This window comes from Ascidiella aspersa, chromosome 3, assembly GCF_963924565.1.
Source record: "Ascidiella aspersa chromosome 3, kaAscAspe10.2, whole genome shotgun sequence".
Classification (NCBI taxonomy): Eukaryota; Metazoa; Chordata; class Ascidiacea; order Phlebobranchia; family Ascidiidae; genus Ascidiella; species Ascidiella aspersa.
The window spans coordinates 25,814,423-25,832,740 of record NC_139449.1 but is presented as its reverse complement, the minus strand read 5'-3'; the positions used below and the strand labels follow the sequence as shown (position 1 = coordinate 25,832,740).

The 18,318-nt window shown below is 36.4% G+C and overlaps 2 protein-coding genes across 3 annotated transcripts; one reads left to right on the top strand and one right to left on the bottom strand.

Moving 5' to 3' along the window:
* Positions 1-2,101: 2,101 nt before the first annotated feature.
* On the bottom strand, positions 2,102-4,716 carry LOC146161151 (TOM1-like protein 2). Its single transcript, XM_083383862.1, has 2 exons — positions 4,152-4,716; positions 2,102-4,079 (listed from the first exon to the last, which is right to left on the bottom strand). Exons 1-2 carry the CDS (start codon positions 4,667-4,669, stop codon positions 3,269-3,271), a joined length of 1,329 nt encoding a protein of 442 aa, XP_083239988.1. The 5' UTR covers positions 4,670-4,716; the 3' UTR covers positions 2,102-3,268.
* A 1,366-nt stretch (positions 4,717-6,082) lies between these two features.
* On the top strand, positions 6,083-17,599 carry LOC146161150 (proton-coupled amino acid transporter 2-like). 2 transcript variants are annotated; one of them, XM_083385694.1, is made up of 11 exons: positions 6,083-9,111; positions 9,281-9,381; positions 9,717-9,803; positions 10,259-10,435; positions 10,909-11,092; positions 11,222-11,398; positions 11,858-11,956; positions 12,069-12,238; positions 13,407-13,567; positions 14,280-14,451; positions 15,184-17,599. In XM_083385694.1, exons 1-11 carry the CDS (start codon positions 9,100-9,102, stop codon positions 15,452-15,454), a joined length of 1,611 nt encoding a protein of 536 aa, XP_083241820.1. In that variant the 5' UTR covers positions 6,083-9,099; the 3' UTR covers positions 15,455-17,599. The 2 variants fall into 2 exon arrangements, with proteins under 2 accessions (XP_083241820.1, XP_083241819.1); XM_083385693.1 differs by lacking the exon at positions 13,407-13,567 and adding an exon at positions 12,781-12,950 and having other exon boundaries at positions 6,092-9,111.
* The last annotated feature ends 719 nt before the right edge of the window (positions 17,600-18,318 follow it).

Genomic DNA, 18,318 nt, shown 5'->3' with positions numbered 1-18,318 from the left:
CTTCTGCGCGAACTTCCGAGCGATATTCGGCTTTAAAAAGAGGAAGTATGACAAAACACAAAAGTAAATGGTCGTTAGCTGCTTGAGAGCTTTACTATTTTGATTTGTTTTTCTTGTTCGTTTTTTTCGCTATTTATTTTACTAGTAAAATAAAAAATATACAACATTAGGAAGTGTGCGTTGTCGAACAAACTGCGACGTGCAATCATGCAACTCAAGATAGGCTAAGTTCGCGCGAAGCGCAAATAACCTTGGTTTCAGGCGGTGAAAACATTTAGCTTACACTTGTCTTATAGGGGGCGACTTAAACAATTGGCCACATAAAGCGATTGGAAAAATTGGCTTGACAGCCAAAAAAATCGCACAGGGTGCAAAAAAATATCTTCTGCGTTTATCTTGGGTAAAATGGTTGGAAAAGTGTTACTCACGATGCAGTGGCCATATTGCAAAGACCTCAAGTGTAAATTTAACAGCGTCGAACGGCGTTAAACTAGACAATTAGGCAGAACTTAACTCGTAGAGAGTTTGTGTCCACATAGCGGCAGCGCTATGCTGAGAATCTAGTCTCGGCAAACTTTTCGTGGTCGCTGGCACAAACCAAACTTAAAAGGTTCCAACTGGCTGAAAATTTTTTTTGACGATATGTTGTTAAAATCATTAGTTTTAAAGCATAATATAATAACAATTTTTAAATAAGGGCAGAGCCATGAAGCAAGTTGGTATTTAATTGCAGATTTGCGTAAACATGAAAGTTTTGGGGATAATTGATGTGCTTGGCCCCGCTTCACCATAAATAAGACCGTTATAGAGTTTTCTTGGTAATTGCCTGGTTAGCGCATAAATAACACAGAGTTTCCTAAACTGGACAAGTATGCGTCGTCCTTCGTTCAAAATCTTTAAACGGGGTAACCAGTGTTCCCTCTAAGGGTGCGCAACTGCGCCATTGCGCAGTAAAATTTGCTCTTTTCTCCAATTGAAACTACAATATCTTTACTTTTTACCACAACAGGTTGAGAATTTCGCATTGGCCATTTTTTCGTTGATGTTTGTAGCTAAAAGCAAGTAAACAAATGAAATCCGCATTGACAATTGTGACGTAATAAAATACTTTGTCTGTTCGGTTTTCATCATCCATGCTGTGTATGTTTTTTATCTCACATAGAATTAAATGTCTACTCCAGGGTTGCCAGATTGGCTTTTTTGACGTCAAATTATACAAATTTGGCTCTTTTTAAACATTGTTGGCGTCAGAAAATTCGGTTATCTCTTTGGCTTTTTTGCAAAAGCTTGCTAAAACTAGTCAAATGGCATAGGTGTATACGTTTTTCTTCTAAAAACATTCGTTTTAAGATCTGTATAGGCCCTATCTTGCCCGATTTTTTATATAATACAATCGCTACTGTAGGTCTCCACTCTCCAGGCCGCAGTGTTTCTTAGCCCATGGGTCGCCAACCCGTTGGTTTTGGTTGGTTTGCGTTTAGATTTTTTAAGGTTGGCATTGGTGACAAAATCATCTTGATAAGTGCAATTGAGCGAATAGTTCGTAACTCTTGATTGTGCGCTAAAGGCGTCAAGCATCCTATTTTTAAAAATTAGACATTTTATCAATTTAACCCAAATATTCGGATACTTTTTGCACGACCGCTTTGTTGTCATATCCTTACACGTATTTAGCTCGATTGCAGTTGCACATACAATAAGTTTATTGAAAAAAATTGTTTTATGGCGTCACGCTTTGTGACGTCATCTTTAAATTTTTCACGCCTCGCCCCAATACAAAAAACATTGACCTGCCGCGGGTCCCTCCCTGCCAACGTAGCCATAAAATATTCTTGCGCAATACAAAAAAATATTTGCGCAGCAGAAAATTTTCTCAGAGGTAACACTGGTAACAGGTGAACTGCTAAGTGAAACAACGATAACGAGCGATGATTAGGCGTTGGCGGCGATAAGCACCGACGTGTTTTCAAAATGTTTTCGATGTAACATCGTAGCAATCACGGTTTTAGTTTTAAGATCATTGTTTACTGAGATTTCAAAGAGGGATGTCAAGACTACTAAAACACACGAGTATCTGCTATCTAGGCCTGGCTTCGTTATGTTCTCCTTGTTTGATTCTCGAAATAGTACCGTAGTATGACAATTTATCATGTTGACAGACAGGTTGTTTCAACAAACGGCGAACATACAGAGTACAGAAATTCACTTGAAAATTTATATATATAAGATAAAGAGTAATATGGAAATTATTGAACTTATTTTATTGGTTAGCAACAGATACATAATAACCAGTATTACTGGTGTTATAAAAAGTACTTTGTTTTTTAAAATTAAAGATATGAGTGTACAAAAATAATGTTATGGAGTATTGGCAATTTTAAAAACTTAACCGTAATTTAAATTTGGAAATTAATTTACTTTTGGAAAACAGTTTGAATAGTTTTGATTCTATTAGGAATCTAATGCAAAACAACTTCCTATATTCAACTTTGCTAATAAAATGGTTAACATAAGATAATATTCAATACCATCAAAAACAATACATGACAATTTGAACTCTGAACTACTGCAAACAATTACAACACATACATTAAATGGTATAACAAAAACAGGCTGAATGACATCCTAGAAAAAATTGTTGTTCTCCAGCATTATTAAAATATTTTTTGGTAATGTTATTAAAAAAAATTATGTTAATTGATTGAGATCGACAAGTATTTTAAAGAAAAGCCGAGAATAAACATCAGAAACATATTCTCTTAACTTAACTGTAAATAAATTTTTTAAACAGAACATTAACTGGTGTCATTTTTTTAACAGCAATCTGAAACAATTTACACAAAAAGTGTTGGTCGTTTAATTTAATTATAAAAGTGTTTAACTAAGCTTGACTATTTCATTTTAAATGTGATGAATACTTCTGTTTATACACCAAGATGTAATTGAAAGCATTGCCTAAAATAGTCAAAGAATCCATTCTATATATTTCTTGAAAAACACTCTCCTAGGATTAGAAAGTTTGGCAGAAAAGGTATAAAAAATGGCCATTGATATGTCGACCACCTCTGTTATACATAAATACCTTGCAAACAAAACACTTATTATCTACATTTACAAACAGCAGAACTTAAAATCCTAAAACAAATAAAAAGGCCATATTAACACAAAAACAGCTGAAATGTTGGTTGCATAATTATGATTCTCACAAATATGATCTCCGTTCACCTAGATTTTTTCCAAGAATAAAAAAATAGTTCAGATTTTTTAATTATGTTGCTGTGTGGCCATGACTTGATTGGGACACCCTCTCACCTAGAAATGCATTAAACTCATCAGTGGTTTCCCCAGAAGGTGGCTGTGTTGCCTCAACCCCCAGTTGGGAACCATTTGCTGACAGCCATTGCTCAATTTCATCAACTGAAGAGCCTAGTTGTAAAACTTCAGGCTCTGGTGCATAAGCATCCAGCTGGTTGGACAGGGTAAGATCAGAATTTACACCGTTACTTGAACTTGGTTGGTACGAGGGGTTCAGGCTCAAACCTGCAAGTTCCTGAGGTAATGCCATGCCTTGTGCAGCTGGCATTTTAGGCTGGCTGTTATCGGCACTGAGATCGATTAGGTCTGAAACTTCTGGAGTGGGCTGCTCTGTGTCAGAGTAACTAGGTGGAGGTTCTTCCACTGGAACAGGCAGGCTTGCAGTGTTTGCCGCTAGTTCTGGGCGATATGAAGATGGGCCAGCTGAGGGATAAGCAGCAGCTGCTGCAGGCATTGCATGCTGAGTTTCTGGCTGGGCTGATTTCTTGTTGGCACGAAAGCGTTCAAAACGATCATATCTTAAAAATACATTGTTGAGATCGTCGTTTATTTTCAGGAGTTCAATGGTGATTTCCTCATTTCCGACCTGTTCAAGCAGCTCAACCACCCGCTTTTGCATGGCTCGGCAAGTGCGGTTAAGATCCTGCATTAGTTGAACATCAGGTGCATCGCAGTTTGAAGGATTCAGCTCGGTGAGCATTTCTGAAAACACCTTTATGTTGCCAACCACCACACTGATGTCCTTTTTCAACTTGGATATCTGACTTTGTGTTGGTGCTGTAATATAGGCTGCATTGTGTTGTTGCTGTGGTTGTTGTTGTGGATGTGTTCGTGACCTGGAGGAGTGTGAAGGGGCTTCTGTCATGCTGCTGCCCAGGGCTTGGGTTTTAGGAAATTCCACGCCTTCGCTTTTCAGCTCTTGATAAACATGCGCTACTCCAGACATTTGGGGGTTAGAACCGAACGTATCTGCCAACTGCTTGATCATACCAAGCACCTTTTCTTGCAAAACTATGGGTGGGTTGTTTTTGGGCTGGATTACTTTTAAGAGTGTGTCCTTGCTAAACTCACGGGATGTAACCAATATCCGAAACTTGCTTCCACAGTTCTTTATACAACTTTCAATCACTGAAAGGGTGAGAGCTATTTGATTAAAGTTCTTGTTTCCAGACAACCTTCGTTTAATTGCTTTGACAGCATCTCTTGCACCATCTCCATAACTATTTATTGCATCACATAATTCCATGTTCAGTGCCCAATCTTCAGTAGCTAAATGACCCGCTGTGGCCTTTTCGACCAGATGCCCGGCTGGTGTGTTGTATGCATTGCTAAACATGGATTGCATTCGCTCCATAATAATGTAAAGTTGAAGTTCTATTTGGCATACAAAACATATATTGATTTTATCTGGATATAAGGTAGAAAAAGAAGAAAAATGATATTTTTTTAATGTATTGAACTATTTTAATCACTTAGAACTTAATGGAGTTTAACAAAAATGGCTATTGTTTCCTTTTATAAACAATTTATTTATGTTGGGTTATTTTTTGCTTAATCAAATATGTATATCGACTTAGACTTCCAATAAATTTGTTCATTTCCTAGTACGGTTTAAAAGTCATTTCCTGAACTAAAGTTGTCAGTTACACTGTTTATAGTTTAAATATAATAAGTTATCTCAAAGTCTAGCATTGATAAAACAATTTTGGTCAATTGCCGATGAGTCATCATATTCTTCAGGTTCGATAAGCTTGTGTTACGCTATTCCAAGTAATGTTTTGCGTTACAAACACCGTAAACGAAACTAAAACAAACCTTTAATAAGAACTGGTTATTTGAGAACAAAATTAAAACAAAGACAAAAGTAAGGTCATCAAAAAATTGTAATTAGTCGTTATAAGGTACCGTAGGTATTTTATTGCTTTTCCATTACAAATACTTTGAGATATGTTTAGGAGCAACCAAGCTTTAATCACGTGATTTAACATTCGTCACGGCCTGGTGCCACTTAGGGTTGTTGTGACGTCTTACATGTATCGTAACTTACATGGGAGTTACACAGAACTCAACTTAAATAAGATTTAATGTTGATTGACAGACGACTGTCTCTGTATTTATCTTATTATACGAATTAAATGCAAGTTTGATGAATATTAATTACCTTTTTATTAAAAAGGAAATACACCTTATTAAATACAAAAACAAATCTTTATAACAAACAAGCAAATTAAGAAACTACAGTATCGGTTTCAAAACTGACGTTGCAGTTACTAAGATTTTATAATTAACGTTTAGGAACAAAATCGGTCTAGCAGACGAGCAATATATACAATTTAGCCTTGGGGTAAAACGAACTTCATTCGGTCGTGGTGGCACGTCATGTTTGACGTGTTTAGTTTAAAACAATTGTGTCTTAGTGAGTACGGCACTTTTAATCATGTTAACTAAGTTGTGTGTTTTTTTGATGTATTGCCTACACATCATTCTTACAGGGTTTTAAACTCTAAAATAGATTATTAAAATGTTTGATTGATAATTGTAGGATATCCGCCAAGAACTAGGTAAGTACTGCTTCATAAGCACTGCAAAATGTTCTTTAACATTAACAGATTTTAAATAAAATAAAATGTTTGTAGTTTGGAAGTAAAAAGTTTGTAGTTTAGGAGTGAGAAGTTTGTATTTTGGAAGTGAAATTTCAGGTGAGGTTTTTGTAATGCAAAAAAGTTGTCTGGTAACACACTTTAATAAACATTTATTTATAGTTTATAATGTATTTTACACAAAGCTCAAGTTTGTGAAACTTTAAACAGAAGTTGAAACAAAATTCAACCAATCAGAAAAGCTTATGCTATTATTGATGTTTAGCTTGTTTATTAACATTGTCATTACTACTAGCAAATCAAATATATTTCTAGATTTACATTATCTAAATTTTCCATTCATATAACAATAATAGTCTGAGCCCTTACGGCACTGCATTTTATATTTTATTGTCAAGATTTTAAGCATTGCAATGTTTGACAAGCAAATATTATTGAACATTTATAAATAGCTAATATGCTTGGATCATGTTTGCTTTGCTATGCATATAAGAGTTGAATAACTCTGAAATGGTATAACTCAAATCACCAATACATTCGCACAACTTTGAAATCTTTTTAACTTCCAAAACAGTTACAAACAAGTCTTGCATTATATAATCTGTTTAAGATGAAAGCATATATATATACAATAAAAAACAGCAGCAATGATTTACAGACACACATTTTATTTTCTTCCAACTCTTGCTTCACATAGATATTAATTTCCTGTATTTCTGTGTCTGGCATATAAATATATACATATGTGTTTTACATTTTTTGAGTGTAACATCTTTTATTTAACCCTTTTATACTAAAATAAAACAAAAATAAAACATTTAACGCAAAAAACAAACTATGAAGCCATTTTTTTTTGAATTTTTATTTAGTTACTAATTAAACACGATTTACAATGGCAGTGGTTCTTTGTAACCTAACATTTGTAATAAGTGTAATAAGGCAAGAGATAAATGTCCACACTCATATAACATGTTGCAAAGATTTTATTTAGTTTTAAAACAAATTGTGTTTGTTTGACACTGGAAATCTTTGATCAAATACCTCTGTTGAACAGTTTTTAAAATATTTTATTGTTTTGCATCACATGGAAGGCAATGTAGTTTGTTTATCGGATTTCAATATAACCTTTATCAAGTTATGTAACGTCACTTACAACAAACTTTACACCATTTAATTTTTTCTTGCAATTCTTGTTCTGTTGTATCTACAAACACTTCTTTGGTCGATACGACTGAAAACACTTAAAGCAACAAAATTAAAATTGAACACAAAATCCTTCTTCTCCTATTAAAGTGGAATGACTGTATCTTGCTTCTGTTAGGGTTTACTCACAACCCTTTTATGACCATTTTTACGATGTTCCCGATGTTACATTTTGTTTGATCATTATGGTGTCAGTTGTTTTATAACGAAATAAACGCAAATATTGGGATTACCGTACCCTTGGCAATACAAAACGTTGCACGAAGTTTCCGGGTAAAAGATCTTAAAAGGGTAATAAAATAGATGGACAGAGGTCTGTCGTCTTTAATTGGAAGTTAAGGAAGTTAGCGGCTAACTATGTCGCCCAGATAAGAGAATGCTATGTCGAATTATTATTATTTTACGTTGGTAAAAACGATTTGTGTTTGTTTGTTTTGACTAAAGTATGAACAGCGAGCGTTCGTATTTTAATTTCTGCAAAGTCGTTTCCTATAATTGTTAATAAACCCAAACTTACACGTCATTTTAAAATCTGACAATGTGCACTTATTTTTGCGCTTTATTTCACTCATTGTCCGTTGACTCCGTCTATGAATGCAAAATATAAGATTTCGAGATAACGTGGAAATTTCACGACGTGGTTTTAACACGTATTTAATAAACATTAGGCAGCGCAAATAATTGACAACGGCCCCAATACCAATCCGCGAAAGAAAACAACTTTCTGTTAACAACAACTTTGAGCCTTAAATGTATATGTTTGCAGTTTGACTATCGTACAGGGATAAATCTAAATCTTCTCAATTTTAACTAGTCAACGGCTTGCTTTGTCTTGTAACGAACGTTTTTAACCGCATTGAAATATAATGCATACTTTTGAAGTATTTTGAGTTCGGTGGCATCTGTTTTTAAACTGGCCGCCTGCTAAAACTATACGATATCCATGGCGGAAGTCATTCGTTTGAGACAGGCGTGGGCGTGAAGCATTAAAACTTAGTTGCAAAAAATACTTATAAACGTTAACATTTTAACATGCAAAACAATTGTGGGAGCGCTATAGCCTTATCGCATCAATAGTCAAAAGCTTTGAAATGCTCTATTCCCATAATGTTCGAGCTTGTGTTGATCGCCGCCCGATCTTCCATGTCGTTTGTAATGACGTAATGCTTTTCTGGCAGAAGCGAAACACGTTTCCTGATGGAAAGGCAACTAACATTTTCGTGTAGACGGGTGAGACTAAAGGATGCGAACCGCCAGTCGTTAACTTAGCAGATTTCCCCAAGACGCCCACGCAGCACTTACCTTTCGCTTGTAGCGCTTATTGGTCCATATTTGCTCAAACCCCGTTGCTGGTATTTTTGCCACAAACTCAAAGTCCACAGTGTGCATTTGCACGCAAGGCAAACAAAACATAGCCGGTCCCGTGATTTTTGTTGTTGGCCGCCCTGTGACTTTTGCGTTTGGAAAAAGCAAACTGAATTTTAACGGTGGCTTTACAATGCTTTTTAAATCATATCCTGGTAGCCAGGCCGCGTCTTATTTTTTTATCCGTCCTCAATTATATAAAATAAAGTAATAAACGAATTTGTGGTTGGTATCTTATCCTGTTTCAAAACCGATTTAGGCAAAGGCTTTTCGCAGAACCTTATTTAAACTTTATTCCGTGAGCCGGCAGCTTTTCTCAAAACGCGCCACAAGTGCTTGGAAGTACATCCCCGCAACCCAGAACCACGAACGTTTTACCCGTCGCACGCCCTTTGTTTGCTCTATTATGACGTCGTATTTTTTCTCTGTGCGCTAACAGCTGATTGCGCGGCCGTCACAACGGAAAAGTACTGCTACGGCTATCGGCGTGTACGCTCGCTGCTATTCTTTGTTCTTTGACACTTGTATATGTTCTGTCTATCCCGCGATATCGTTAGTTTCAATCGTAGCCAATATCTGTTAAAAGTTTAACGAAAGGAGTTGCAAAAATCGTGTTATGGAGTCAAAGGTTTGAAAACTACCAGTAGTTTGTTTATATTAGTGGCGTCTGATCGGATGCATGCTCATGTTGTGTAAACCGATCAGTTCGTAAAATTATTATAAGCTAAAATAAGCTTTTGAGTTTAGTAGAAGTTTGTTAAGTGTAAATCAGCAATTTATAGTGTCGTGTTTTACAGAAAATAAACTCAAGAAGTAATTCTTACAACACTTTTCCCACAATGAGCAAGGAACAAAGAAAACCGCTTCTTGGCTCAGACGACGAGCAAAATGCAAATGCGTAAGTTGTAATGAATTATTTTTTGTGCCTTCCAAACTGATGCTCACTATTTACTTAAAAAATCCAGATGTGATGCTTATGCTAGCTGTGTTGCCACAAGATTTTGTGAAAATCTATTTTTATTTTGAATTAAATACTCTAACTATCTAGTTTGCTGTTTTGGTGATTTACTCAATAATTAAGTGATTTATTCAATATAGAAATCTTAAGTCTTAAAAGCAAAAATAGGATATGTATTGCAATTATAAAAATAATCCGATAGCAGTTCCCACGCGTCTAAAAAAATACAATTTGTGATCCATTACAAGAGCATTTTTTCCCAATTTCCTGTTTAGGAATGTTGAAAAATATGACTATTGCAGCGATGACCCACCAGATGTTGAGCTGCACAGCCAGAGGATGTACAACCCTCATGCAACTTCGTAAGTTAATTTTTTGTTGCTGGTCAGCCTTTGTTATGATTTTTCCGTGAATGCATTTTATAGTCAAAAAGTGGTAATCATTTTGGTGTTCAACAAATAAAAACAAAATCATAAATCATATTTGCACCATATACAGATCTGTAATGTAGCTTGAAAATACTGGTCAAAACTAAATAGGTTAAATAGATGTCTAATGTCTTTATTAAGATGGTTTCCATTTACTTTATATATTTGGCTTTGACATTCATTTTCAAGCAGCAGCAATTTAATATGTTAAAATGGTTGTTACATAAACGTTTTTATTTTATGGTTTGTTTTGAAACTGCTGTACAAAATATTTTTTGTAGGCCATATGTACATTTTTCCGTTAATATTTATTTAATCAAAAAGTATTTTAATCAAAATTTTATTTCTATGCTAAGGTTTTGTCAAGTGTAATTTATTTTTTATAACAGTGATGTGGCTACTATGATGCATCTTTTAAAAGGCAACATTGGAACAGGGTTACTTGGTCTTCCTTGGGCAATTAAGCATGCTGGAATATTACTTGGTCCCATACTTCTGCTATTAATGGCAATTATCTGTGTTCACTGCATGCGATTACTGGTCATATGTTCAAAGCACTTTAGCAAGTAAGGCTGTTATTTTATGCTGTCGCAATGTGCCACTATGGTCTGCCAGCGCTGTTAGTTTTTGTTTCATGGAATGAAAACCTAAATTTTAAAATAAAATAAGATTTTAAAATGTTGTTTATAGCCTAAAGCAGGGTTGTTCCTACCCTGGTCTATTATATTCTGTGGTGTACAGAACACTGTGTAATTCAGTGAGGTTTAAACTTTTCTATTTGCGTACTATTTAGATCATGCAGTTTTAAACTACAACCAGAACATGAAAAAAGTTAAACAATAAAAACAAAGAAAGCTTAACCAATTTAACATATAATAAACAAATATTAGGACACCAGTTGATTTATTCATTTTGTGTGGCATGCAAAAACATGTGACTGATTTTCTGTCCGTAAGTGCTTGAAGTCTTGGACCACCCTAACCTACATAAATACACTTCACATTAAATCAATTGTTATTTTTTTTCATATATTGAACAGACGAGAAGGTATAATGTCAATGGATTATTCAACTGTGATGAAGACCGCTGTGCAACATGGCCCAATTCCTGGCATACAGAAGTATGCGAATGCGGCAGGCACAGCGGTCAATGTGTTTCTAATGATCACTCAACTGGGTTTCTGCTGTGTTTACTTCGTCTTCATGGCTCAAAATATTAGACAGGTTAAAAGTATTTAGATTTTGCATCCCTGAAATATATCTTAGTTTGGTTAGCTTGTCATAAAACCAATGGGTAAAATCTCTATTTTATAATAATTAGGTATAAGCAAATTTTTATTGGTTTCTATGCAGGTTGTCATCCAGTATTATGCATCTGCCCCCAGTGACAGGTGGTTCATGGCCATGATATTTGTTCCTATTGTTTTGCTCTCCTTTATAAAGCACCTAAAGATTCTTGCTTGGTTCTCCATTTTTGCCAATGCAGCAACGGTTGTGTCCCTTGCCATCATTTTATACTATGTATTGCCAGTAAGTGCTTTCTGTATCTTATTTAAGTTCACATATAATGTCCAGCCGGTGTGTCCCCAAAGCTTCACCGTTAGGTTTAAGCTTTAGTTTTTGTGTCGCTGAGTAAAAGCGTTGAGAAACACTGTTTTACCATACCTTTGTGCAGAAAATTGCACCTTTTCCCAAAAAAATTCAGCATAACAATGTATGGCGTTTAGTGATAACTTTAAACTGATTTTACTTGGTTATTGTATTATTTCTAAATTATGAAACGCAAGAAAGGCAAAGAACAACTAAACTTTTTCTAATGTTACTATAAAACATTTAAAACGTCTTTCTGCTAATTAACCTCAGTAGAACAGAAAGAAGGGTTCATGAATGCTTGATTTGTGATTTAAACTTACTTTAAATAATTTACCCCATACTGTTTTTGTCTAGCTTATAGAAAAAAAAAAAAAAAACTTTATACCTTCGTTTTAGAATCTTCCACCAATTGATTCTAGACCTTTAGTTGGCAATGTAACAAACATTCCAATGTTCTTTGGTACAGCTATATATGCTTTTGAAGGCATTGGTGTGGTAAGTTAAAAAAACAATTATTTACATTAATGCTATTTAACAGGCTTAACTTATCTTTTATGATCCTAAAAGTGACATTTCTGAAATTATATTTCCAATTACTGTATTTTAGATTTTGCCAATTGAAAATGAAATGAAAAACCCAAGTCACTTTCCTGCCATTTTATACTCCGGAATGAGCATGGTCTCTTTCCTCTACATTGGTCTGGGTTTGGTTGGGTACCTAAAGTTTGGTGATAAAATTTGTGGAAGCATTACCTTGAATCTTCCAGTGGCAGATCCGTAAGTTGAAACATTTCTGTTGTCTTTTCCAACATGTGTTTTTTTGGGCAAATGTTTTTTTACTAATACATGTACATGTACCAACGTTTCGATAACCTATTTAAGTTCAACAGGGCAAAAATGTAATTTCAACAGGGCAAAATGTAATTAAGCAAACACATTGGCTGTTGTTTACTGTGTACAACATCATATTTTTTATATCATTTGCATTTTACCAATATATAAGCAAGGCTATATTAAATTGTTTGATTTTTAAAGTCTTATTGGTTAGACCTAATGACTAATGACACTATATTAAAAGCAGTTCTATTTTGTTTATTAAAATTAAAGAGGTCGTCTACAGGAAATAATTATTCATATGTGAGACTGGTTTTATATGGTTGTCAAACAACGGCCTAAAGCCAGTTTACTTTTTTGATGTAAACAAGTTTTACATCAAGGTTATCCGGAGCCCGTCGAGGTTTTAAAGCTATTGTTTGCTCGAGCGTACGCTTGGCCCTTTTTACGAGCGCCAACCCTGACCGTTAAATTCTTCCACCCAGGCTTTACCAGTCGGTGAAGGTGCTCTTAACGCTGGTTATCGGCTCCACCTACCTAATTCAGTTTTACGTGCCCGCGCAAATTCTCTGGACCAAGCTGAAGCGACGTTTCATGCCGAGCAACGAGCTCTGCTGGCAAATCGTCATGCGTCTGTTCCTCGTAATCCTTACTTGTAAGACACGCGTTTTGGCTCCCCCGAGCACATCGCACGCTGGTGTTTGTTTGGTAGCGTTGGTTGCACCGACACTTATTTCTCTTTCTTTTCACTAACGGTAGCGGTTCGCCTAACCTCGCAATTATAGTTTAATCGTGGTTTGTTTTGTGTTTGCTCTGTCGATGCATGACCGGTAGCACGCGAAACGCGCTGCTTGAATGGTAAATTTTGTGAGTTTCAGACTATTGCGCTAAAATACCTCTGCTACCCACCCTGAAAGCAGCGGGTCAACCATTACAAAGGCCGATCGACTCACTCGTATAGCATAATTTTATGCCTAGCACCTTTATCACCACCACAAAGATCCTTGCCACATTAGCTAATAGGCTTGCGAAATGTCTAACAGCGAAATGCCCGCAGGACAGGTGTCCATGCGTCTAATCTGCCCATAACCAATGCCGTACTTTTTCTAAGACTCGCTCAGTCGACCAAAGTCCTCTACTCTGCGAGCATTTTTATCGGCTGGCTGATCCAGTTCTACGTGCCCTTGCATCTGCTCCAGCCCTGGTTCGAAAGCTTCGGTCGCCCGAAACTGATGGACGCCCTTTTTCGAGTCATGCTTTCAATTGTGGCCTGTGAGTTGCTGCTCGTTCGCACAAGCGAACGGACCTGGCGCAATACAAAACTAGGAATTTGGGCACGATTTACCAGTTTCTAGTAAATTAAAAATACATAAAAATGCAGTTTTAAAGATACGAATCACGAGAAATTATTCCTAATTTTAACCCTTTGCTAACTTAAAACATTTTATTTAACTCCATACTGACATAGGAAATACCAAAATGCATTTGCTTTATTCATGTCAAGTATTGGTTTGGTTTACATAATTGATATACGGAAACATGATCGAATATTTAAACTAAAAGAGCTAGCTTAAAGCATGAAAATTTTCTGTTTTTTTTGTGTGTGTTTGTATAGCTGCATGTTGGCATGTCATTTTTAGCGTTTGGTGACGGGAAAGCCCTAATGTTTCATATATCGTAGATTACAAAAACTAATATTACTTGGTGTAGAAACCTGCGTTTTTTTCCTAATTTTGGTTGTAGATTGTGGCTAATTGTAGAACAAATACCCAGACACAAACACCACAGCGTTGCTTAATCCTAAGCACGACTCACATTGATATAATTAATGGCCAAATTTCAATTTTAATATGTGAGCAAAACACCCGGTTATGTTTGTGCCTGGCTATTAACTGGTGATAACAACCACTATACTAACCAAAATATGTTTATAACAAGAATTAGAATATAAACGCAATTGTGACGAATTTTGACGCGCGCGCAGGTCTCCTGGCGATTGCCATCCCGGACCTGGGTGACTACATCTCGCTGATAGGCGCCTTCTCTTCTTCCTTTCTGGCGCTTATATTTCCGCCGATAATCCACATCCTAACCTTCTACGCACCCGACTCCGCCCCCTACACTGACCCACTGATCAACGGAGCCGTGAGCAATAAGTAAGTATGGGTCGGTCCGCGAACGTCCTCACAACAGGTTTATCTGTCAGGGTGCTTGCGCTGTTTATGGTGTGTAGAAATCAGGATTAAAACCCGCCCGGAACCGACCCCTGTCTGTAACACGTGTTAAAGTTTTCTACCCGAAATCTGATATTTTCTGCAACCATTTATCCTTGAATTGTTGCTTTATCGTCAAGTAATTTATTGCCCACTGGGGGTTGGATATTAGGCATAAAAAAAGTTTATATTACCCGCCACTAAACGATTGTAAATCTGCATAAATTGTAGTAAAATATCTAATTACTTAATACGACAGAATAATTGATTAATCCATCATTTATTATACTTGGAATCTTGTTAAGGTAGCTCGATTCAAGGGGGATTCCATTGTCTTCGATTCTCTCGCATTAGTGTCCTTCGAACGATCGCCAGAACGAAGCTTTGAAAACAAACGGCTGTTAATTGTTTTTCAGGCTGTTTTACATAAAACGTGCACGTTGTGCAAGCCGCGAACAAAAATCGCACGACACTTTTTTTTCATAAGGGGCAGCCCCGTGTGTGCCGCAAACTAGAAAACACCATTGTTGAGAATCGCACTACACAAACGTTTTTTATGCGCAACCTACATTGCGAAATCGACGGACCTTAATAACCCTCGTAGTTTAAACGAGCGTCGACCTGCCATGCAACAACGACCGCTTCTGTTTTAGGCCATTTTCTTTGTTGTTGCAGCAGCAGAACGGCGAAGATGTCCAAGTGGTCGGTGGCCAAGGACGTTTTCATCTGCATCTTTGGCCTGGTGGGCTTCATTGCGGGCACCATCGTGTCGGTACAAACCATCATCACCGATCTAACGCACGAGAACAACGACAGCGTGTGCAGCGGCGGCGCCGGCGAGCACACGACCCCACTGCCCTTTAGCAACGTCACCTCTACCACTGCTGCCTCTTCCACTTGGCACACCAACCACTCGTATCCCGTCACCACTGCGGGCTTCGTCTGAGGCGCTGGGAAACGGGCGTGAATTTGCCTGGTAATTCTCGGTGGCTTTGTGCGTCGGGGATGCTGACCGCTGACCGCACTAGTCCGATCTAATACCCCCGGCGTTCGTCCGATACTGCGTATCGGTGCACCCGACCGAAGTAGACAGCGCCGTTTTTCCGTCGTTACTTCCGCCATTCAGCAATACGAATTTAAACTGAGCCGATAGCCGGTCAGTATATTACAGTATAAATATCATCGTAGCCTCACATGTTTGTTAGCAAATTAAGGTTTCTGCCTCTATCGTTTTGAATCCTTTTCAAACCAACAAACATCGGATCGCGTCGAGGTGAAATGCAAAGTGTTTTACCATTTATAGCAATTGCCATTCCGTCTCATTGTGCGAAGTCTAAAGTCCAGATCATCGGCCCGCCTAATGCAATCGCACTGCGTCATGGTCCAGCATGTACGTCTAATAGATAGGCCGGCGTATTTGTGGTACGTCATTAGATATGCAACGATTTCGAAATTCCAAACATTCCGCGTGTTCTGGCTTGCATGTCTGAACGGTTTATTTTAATCACACCCGTTTGACACGTAGATAAACTCTTTCTTAACTAGTAAAAATGTTTTTATATATACTTCATTGGTTTTATTTGTTTTTGTCGACCGATAGTTTTTAAAATAATCTGACGGAAACGCTCAAGTCCCAAGTCAAGTCATTTGCACCAAACTAAAATATTGAATTATTAAAAGCTGTCTGATTCCAAGCGATATTTTGATTAGCAAGCAACGAAATGTAACATATTTGAAGCAAACTGGCTACCAGAGAAATTCGATGAAACACTAACTAACATCTACCAATTTTTTTTTAATACAAACACCCCAAATACTTCATTCCAAGATTCCAAGCCAAACCATTTAAAAACAGTGACTAACGTTCGAAATGCTGAGACCTAAATTCATCATTTGTATAAATTACATGCAAACTTGTCTGCTTGATGCTGCGTAGCAATATTTAGTTTTAGAAAAGTTTGGCGTGGCCGTAACTCTTACATTCTGAGCAACACTGATCCGAACTTAATCGTAACTTTGATGTTAAGTGCATTAAACGAAAGTCCATGGCCTTATTGTGCGCTCTATTTATATTTATCAGTTTTGTCTGTATGCTAATATTTCTATTTATGTGTTAAAAAAAAAAACTATTTATTGTAATTTAAACCTTAACCTAAAATCAACTTTGTTGGTCAATTGTTTTTCGGAGGTCTTGTTCCTAGTTATATTTATTCAACAACGAAAATTTTATATCTGTCCAATACAACAATTCGATATCTGTCCCAACTGTTTCATCGTTATTGTCCCTTTATCCTTTCCTCTCTTTTCTAATTTAAATTTGTTCCTTCATATTTTGTCGAACAGGAAACTCTTTATTTGTACCAAATTAGCCAAATTTATCCTTTGGCAATGTGTATGTGATCGAACAAACCAGACGTGGGCAAACTATGGCCTTCGAGCCGCATGCGGCTCTTTGATATGTTTTTTTTTGGTCTTCCATTTTGATAGTAACATTTAAAAACTTGTCAGAGAGTTGTACCTCATATTTAAATGTTTTTGTTTTTCCATGTGCCATTTACATTTTTATTGTTAATTCATTGTAACAAAGCAAACAATAATGTTTTTTTATGAAATCCCGCATTAAACTAGCTTACCCCGGTGTAACATTGCAATGTTGCTTCTTTAAAAAACCAAGCCACATAATTGTATCCAAGTTTGAAATTTAAACCCTTAAATTTTAAAATGCGGCTCGCAGACAGTTTGCCCACCTCTGTAAAAACCCATAAAGTCATTACGCTTGGGTGTATCCCCAAGTTTGATTTCCAACCTTTTTACTTTGCGTACTGGGTATGCTTGTATTTTTACATCAAACAACAGAAAATGTTATTGTGGAGGTTTGTAGTGTCTATATACCTTTCTATTTTATTCGTATTAGCATTTCTGAACCCACAATAGAAGGTATTACTTATCTGCGGAAAATGTTATTTGGAAAGTGTTTGATGATTTTACCCCTGCTGCGATTTACTAGTTCGCCCCGTGCAATAACTTGTGCGCTCTCATATATGTCGAGTTTGCTTCGCAAATGATTCTATTAAAAAAATGCATTCTATTATTTACAGTTTCAAGAGTTTCTGAATCTTCTAATATAAAATAAATAATTTATCAACCATTAGATATATAATCCGGTGAAAAATGTATTTAAAATATTTTATTTATACTAAAACATTCAGTTGTTTTTCATACCACGGTTTCTGAAATTGGCAGAACCTGGTTTATATTGGATTGCGAAAGTTAAGGTAAATTTTGTTGATCAACCTTCAGGCTAGCTAGCCTGTTTAGTGTTTGTAAACCAAGTGCTATTATATTTTCCTTCTTTATTAGAGATACCGCATACACAATGGCGAAAAAGAAGTGTAATGTAATATTTACCTAACCAAGTCGTATAGCGCCTTATTGTTTAAACTTTTACATGTTTTGTTAAATCAGCTTTTTTTTCTTACTGTCGTCTATCCGCCAGATGGCAGAAATAGGTAGCACTTGTCCAACAAAACGTGACAAAAAAAATAGTATACTTAAATATATATTAAACTGCAGGTATCCACTATCACTCTATCAGGTTTAATGTTTAGCTTTAGAAAGACTTTCACTCCATCGAAAGTATGTAGTGATATATGTAAGTCTGATGTTGTTCAAGCGAAATGAAGGGCAGCTAAGTGACAAGGGACATACGGTAAAATAGTAAATTAAAGTTTCTATGTTCACAACAACCGAAGATTGATTTTTGACGTTTGTACACCTTGAAATGAGATACATTCGTGTTTTAATGACTTT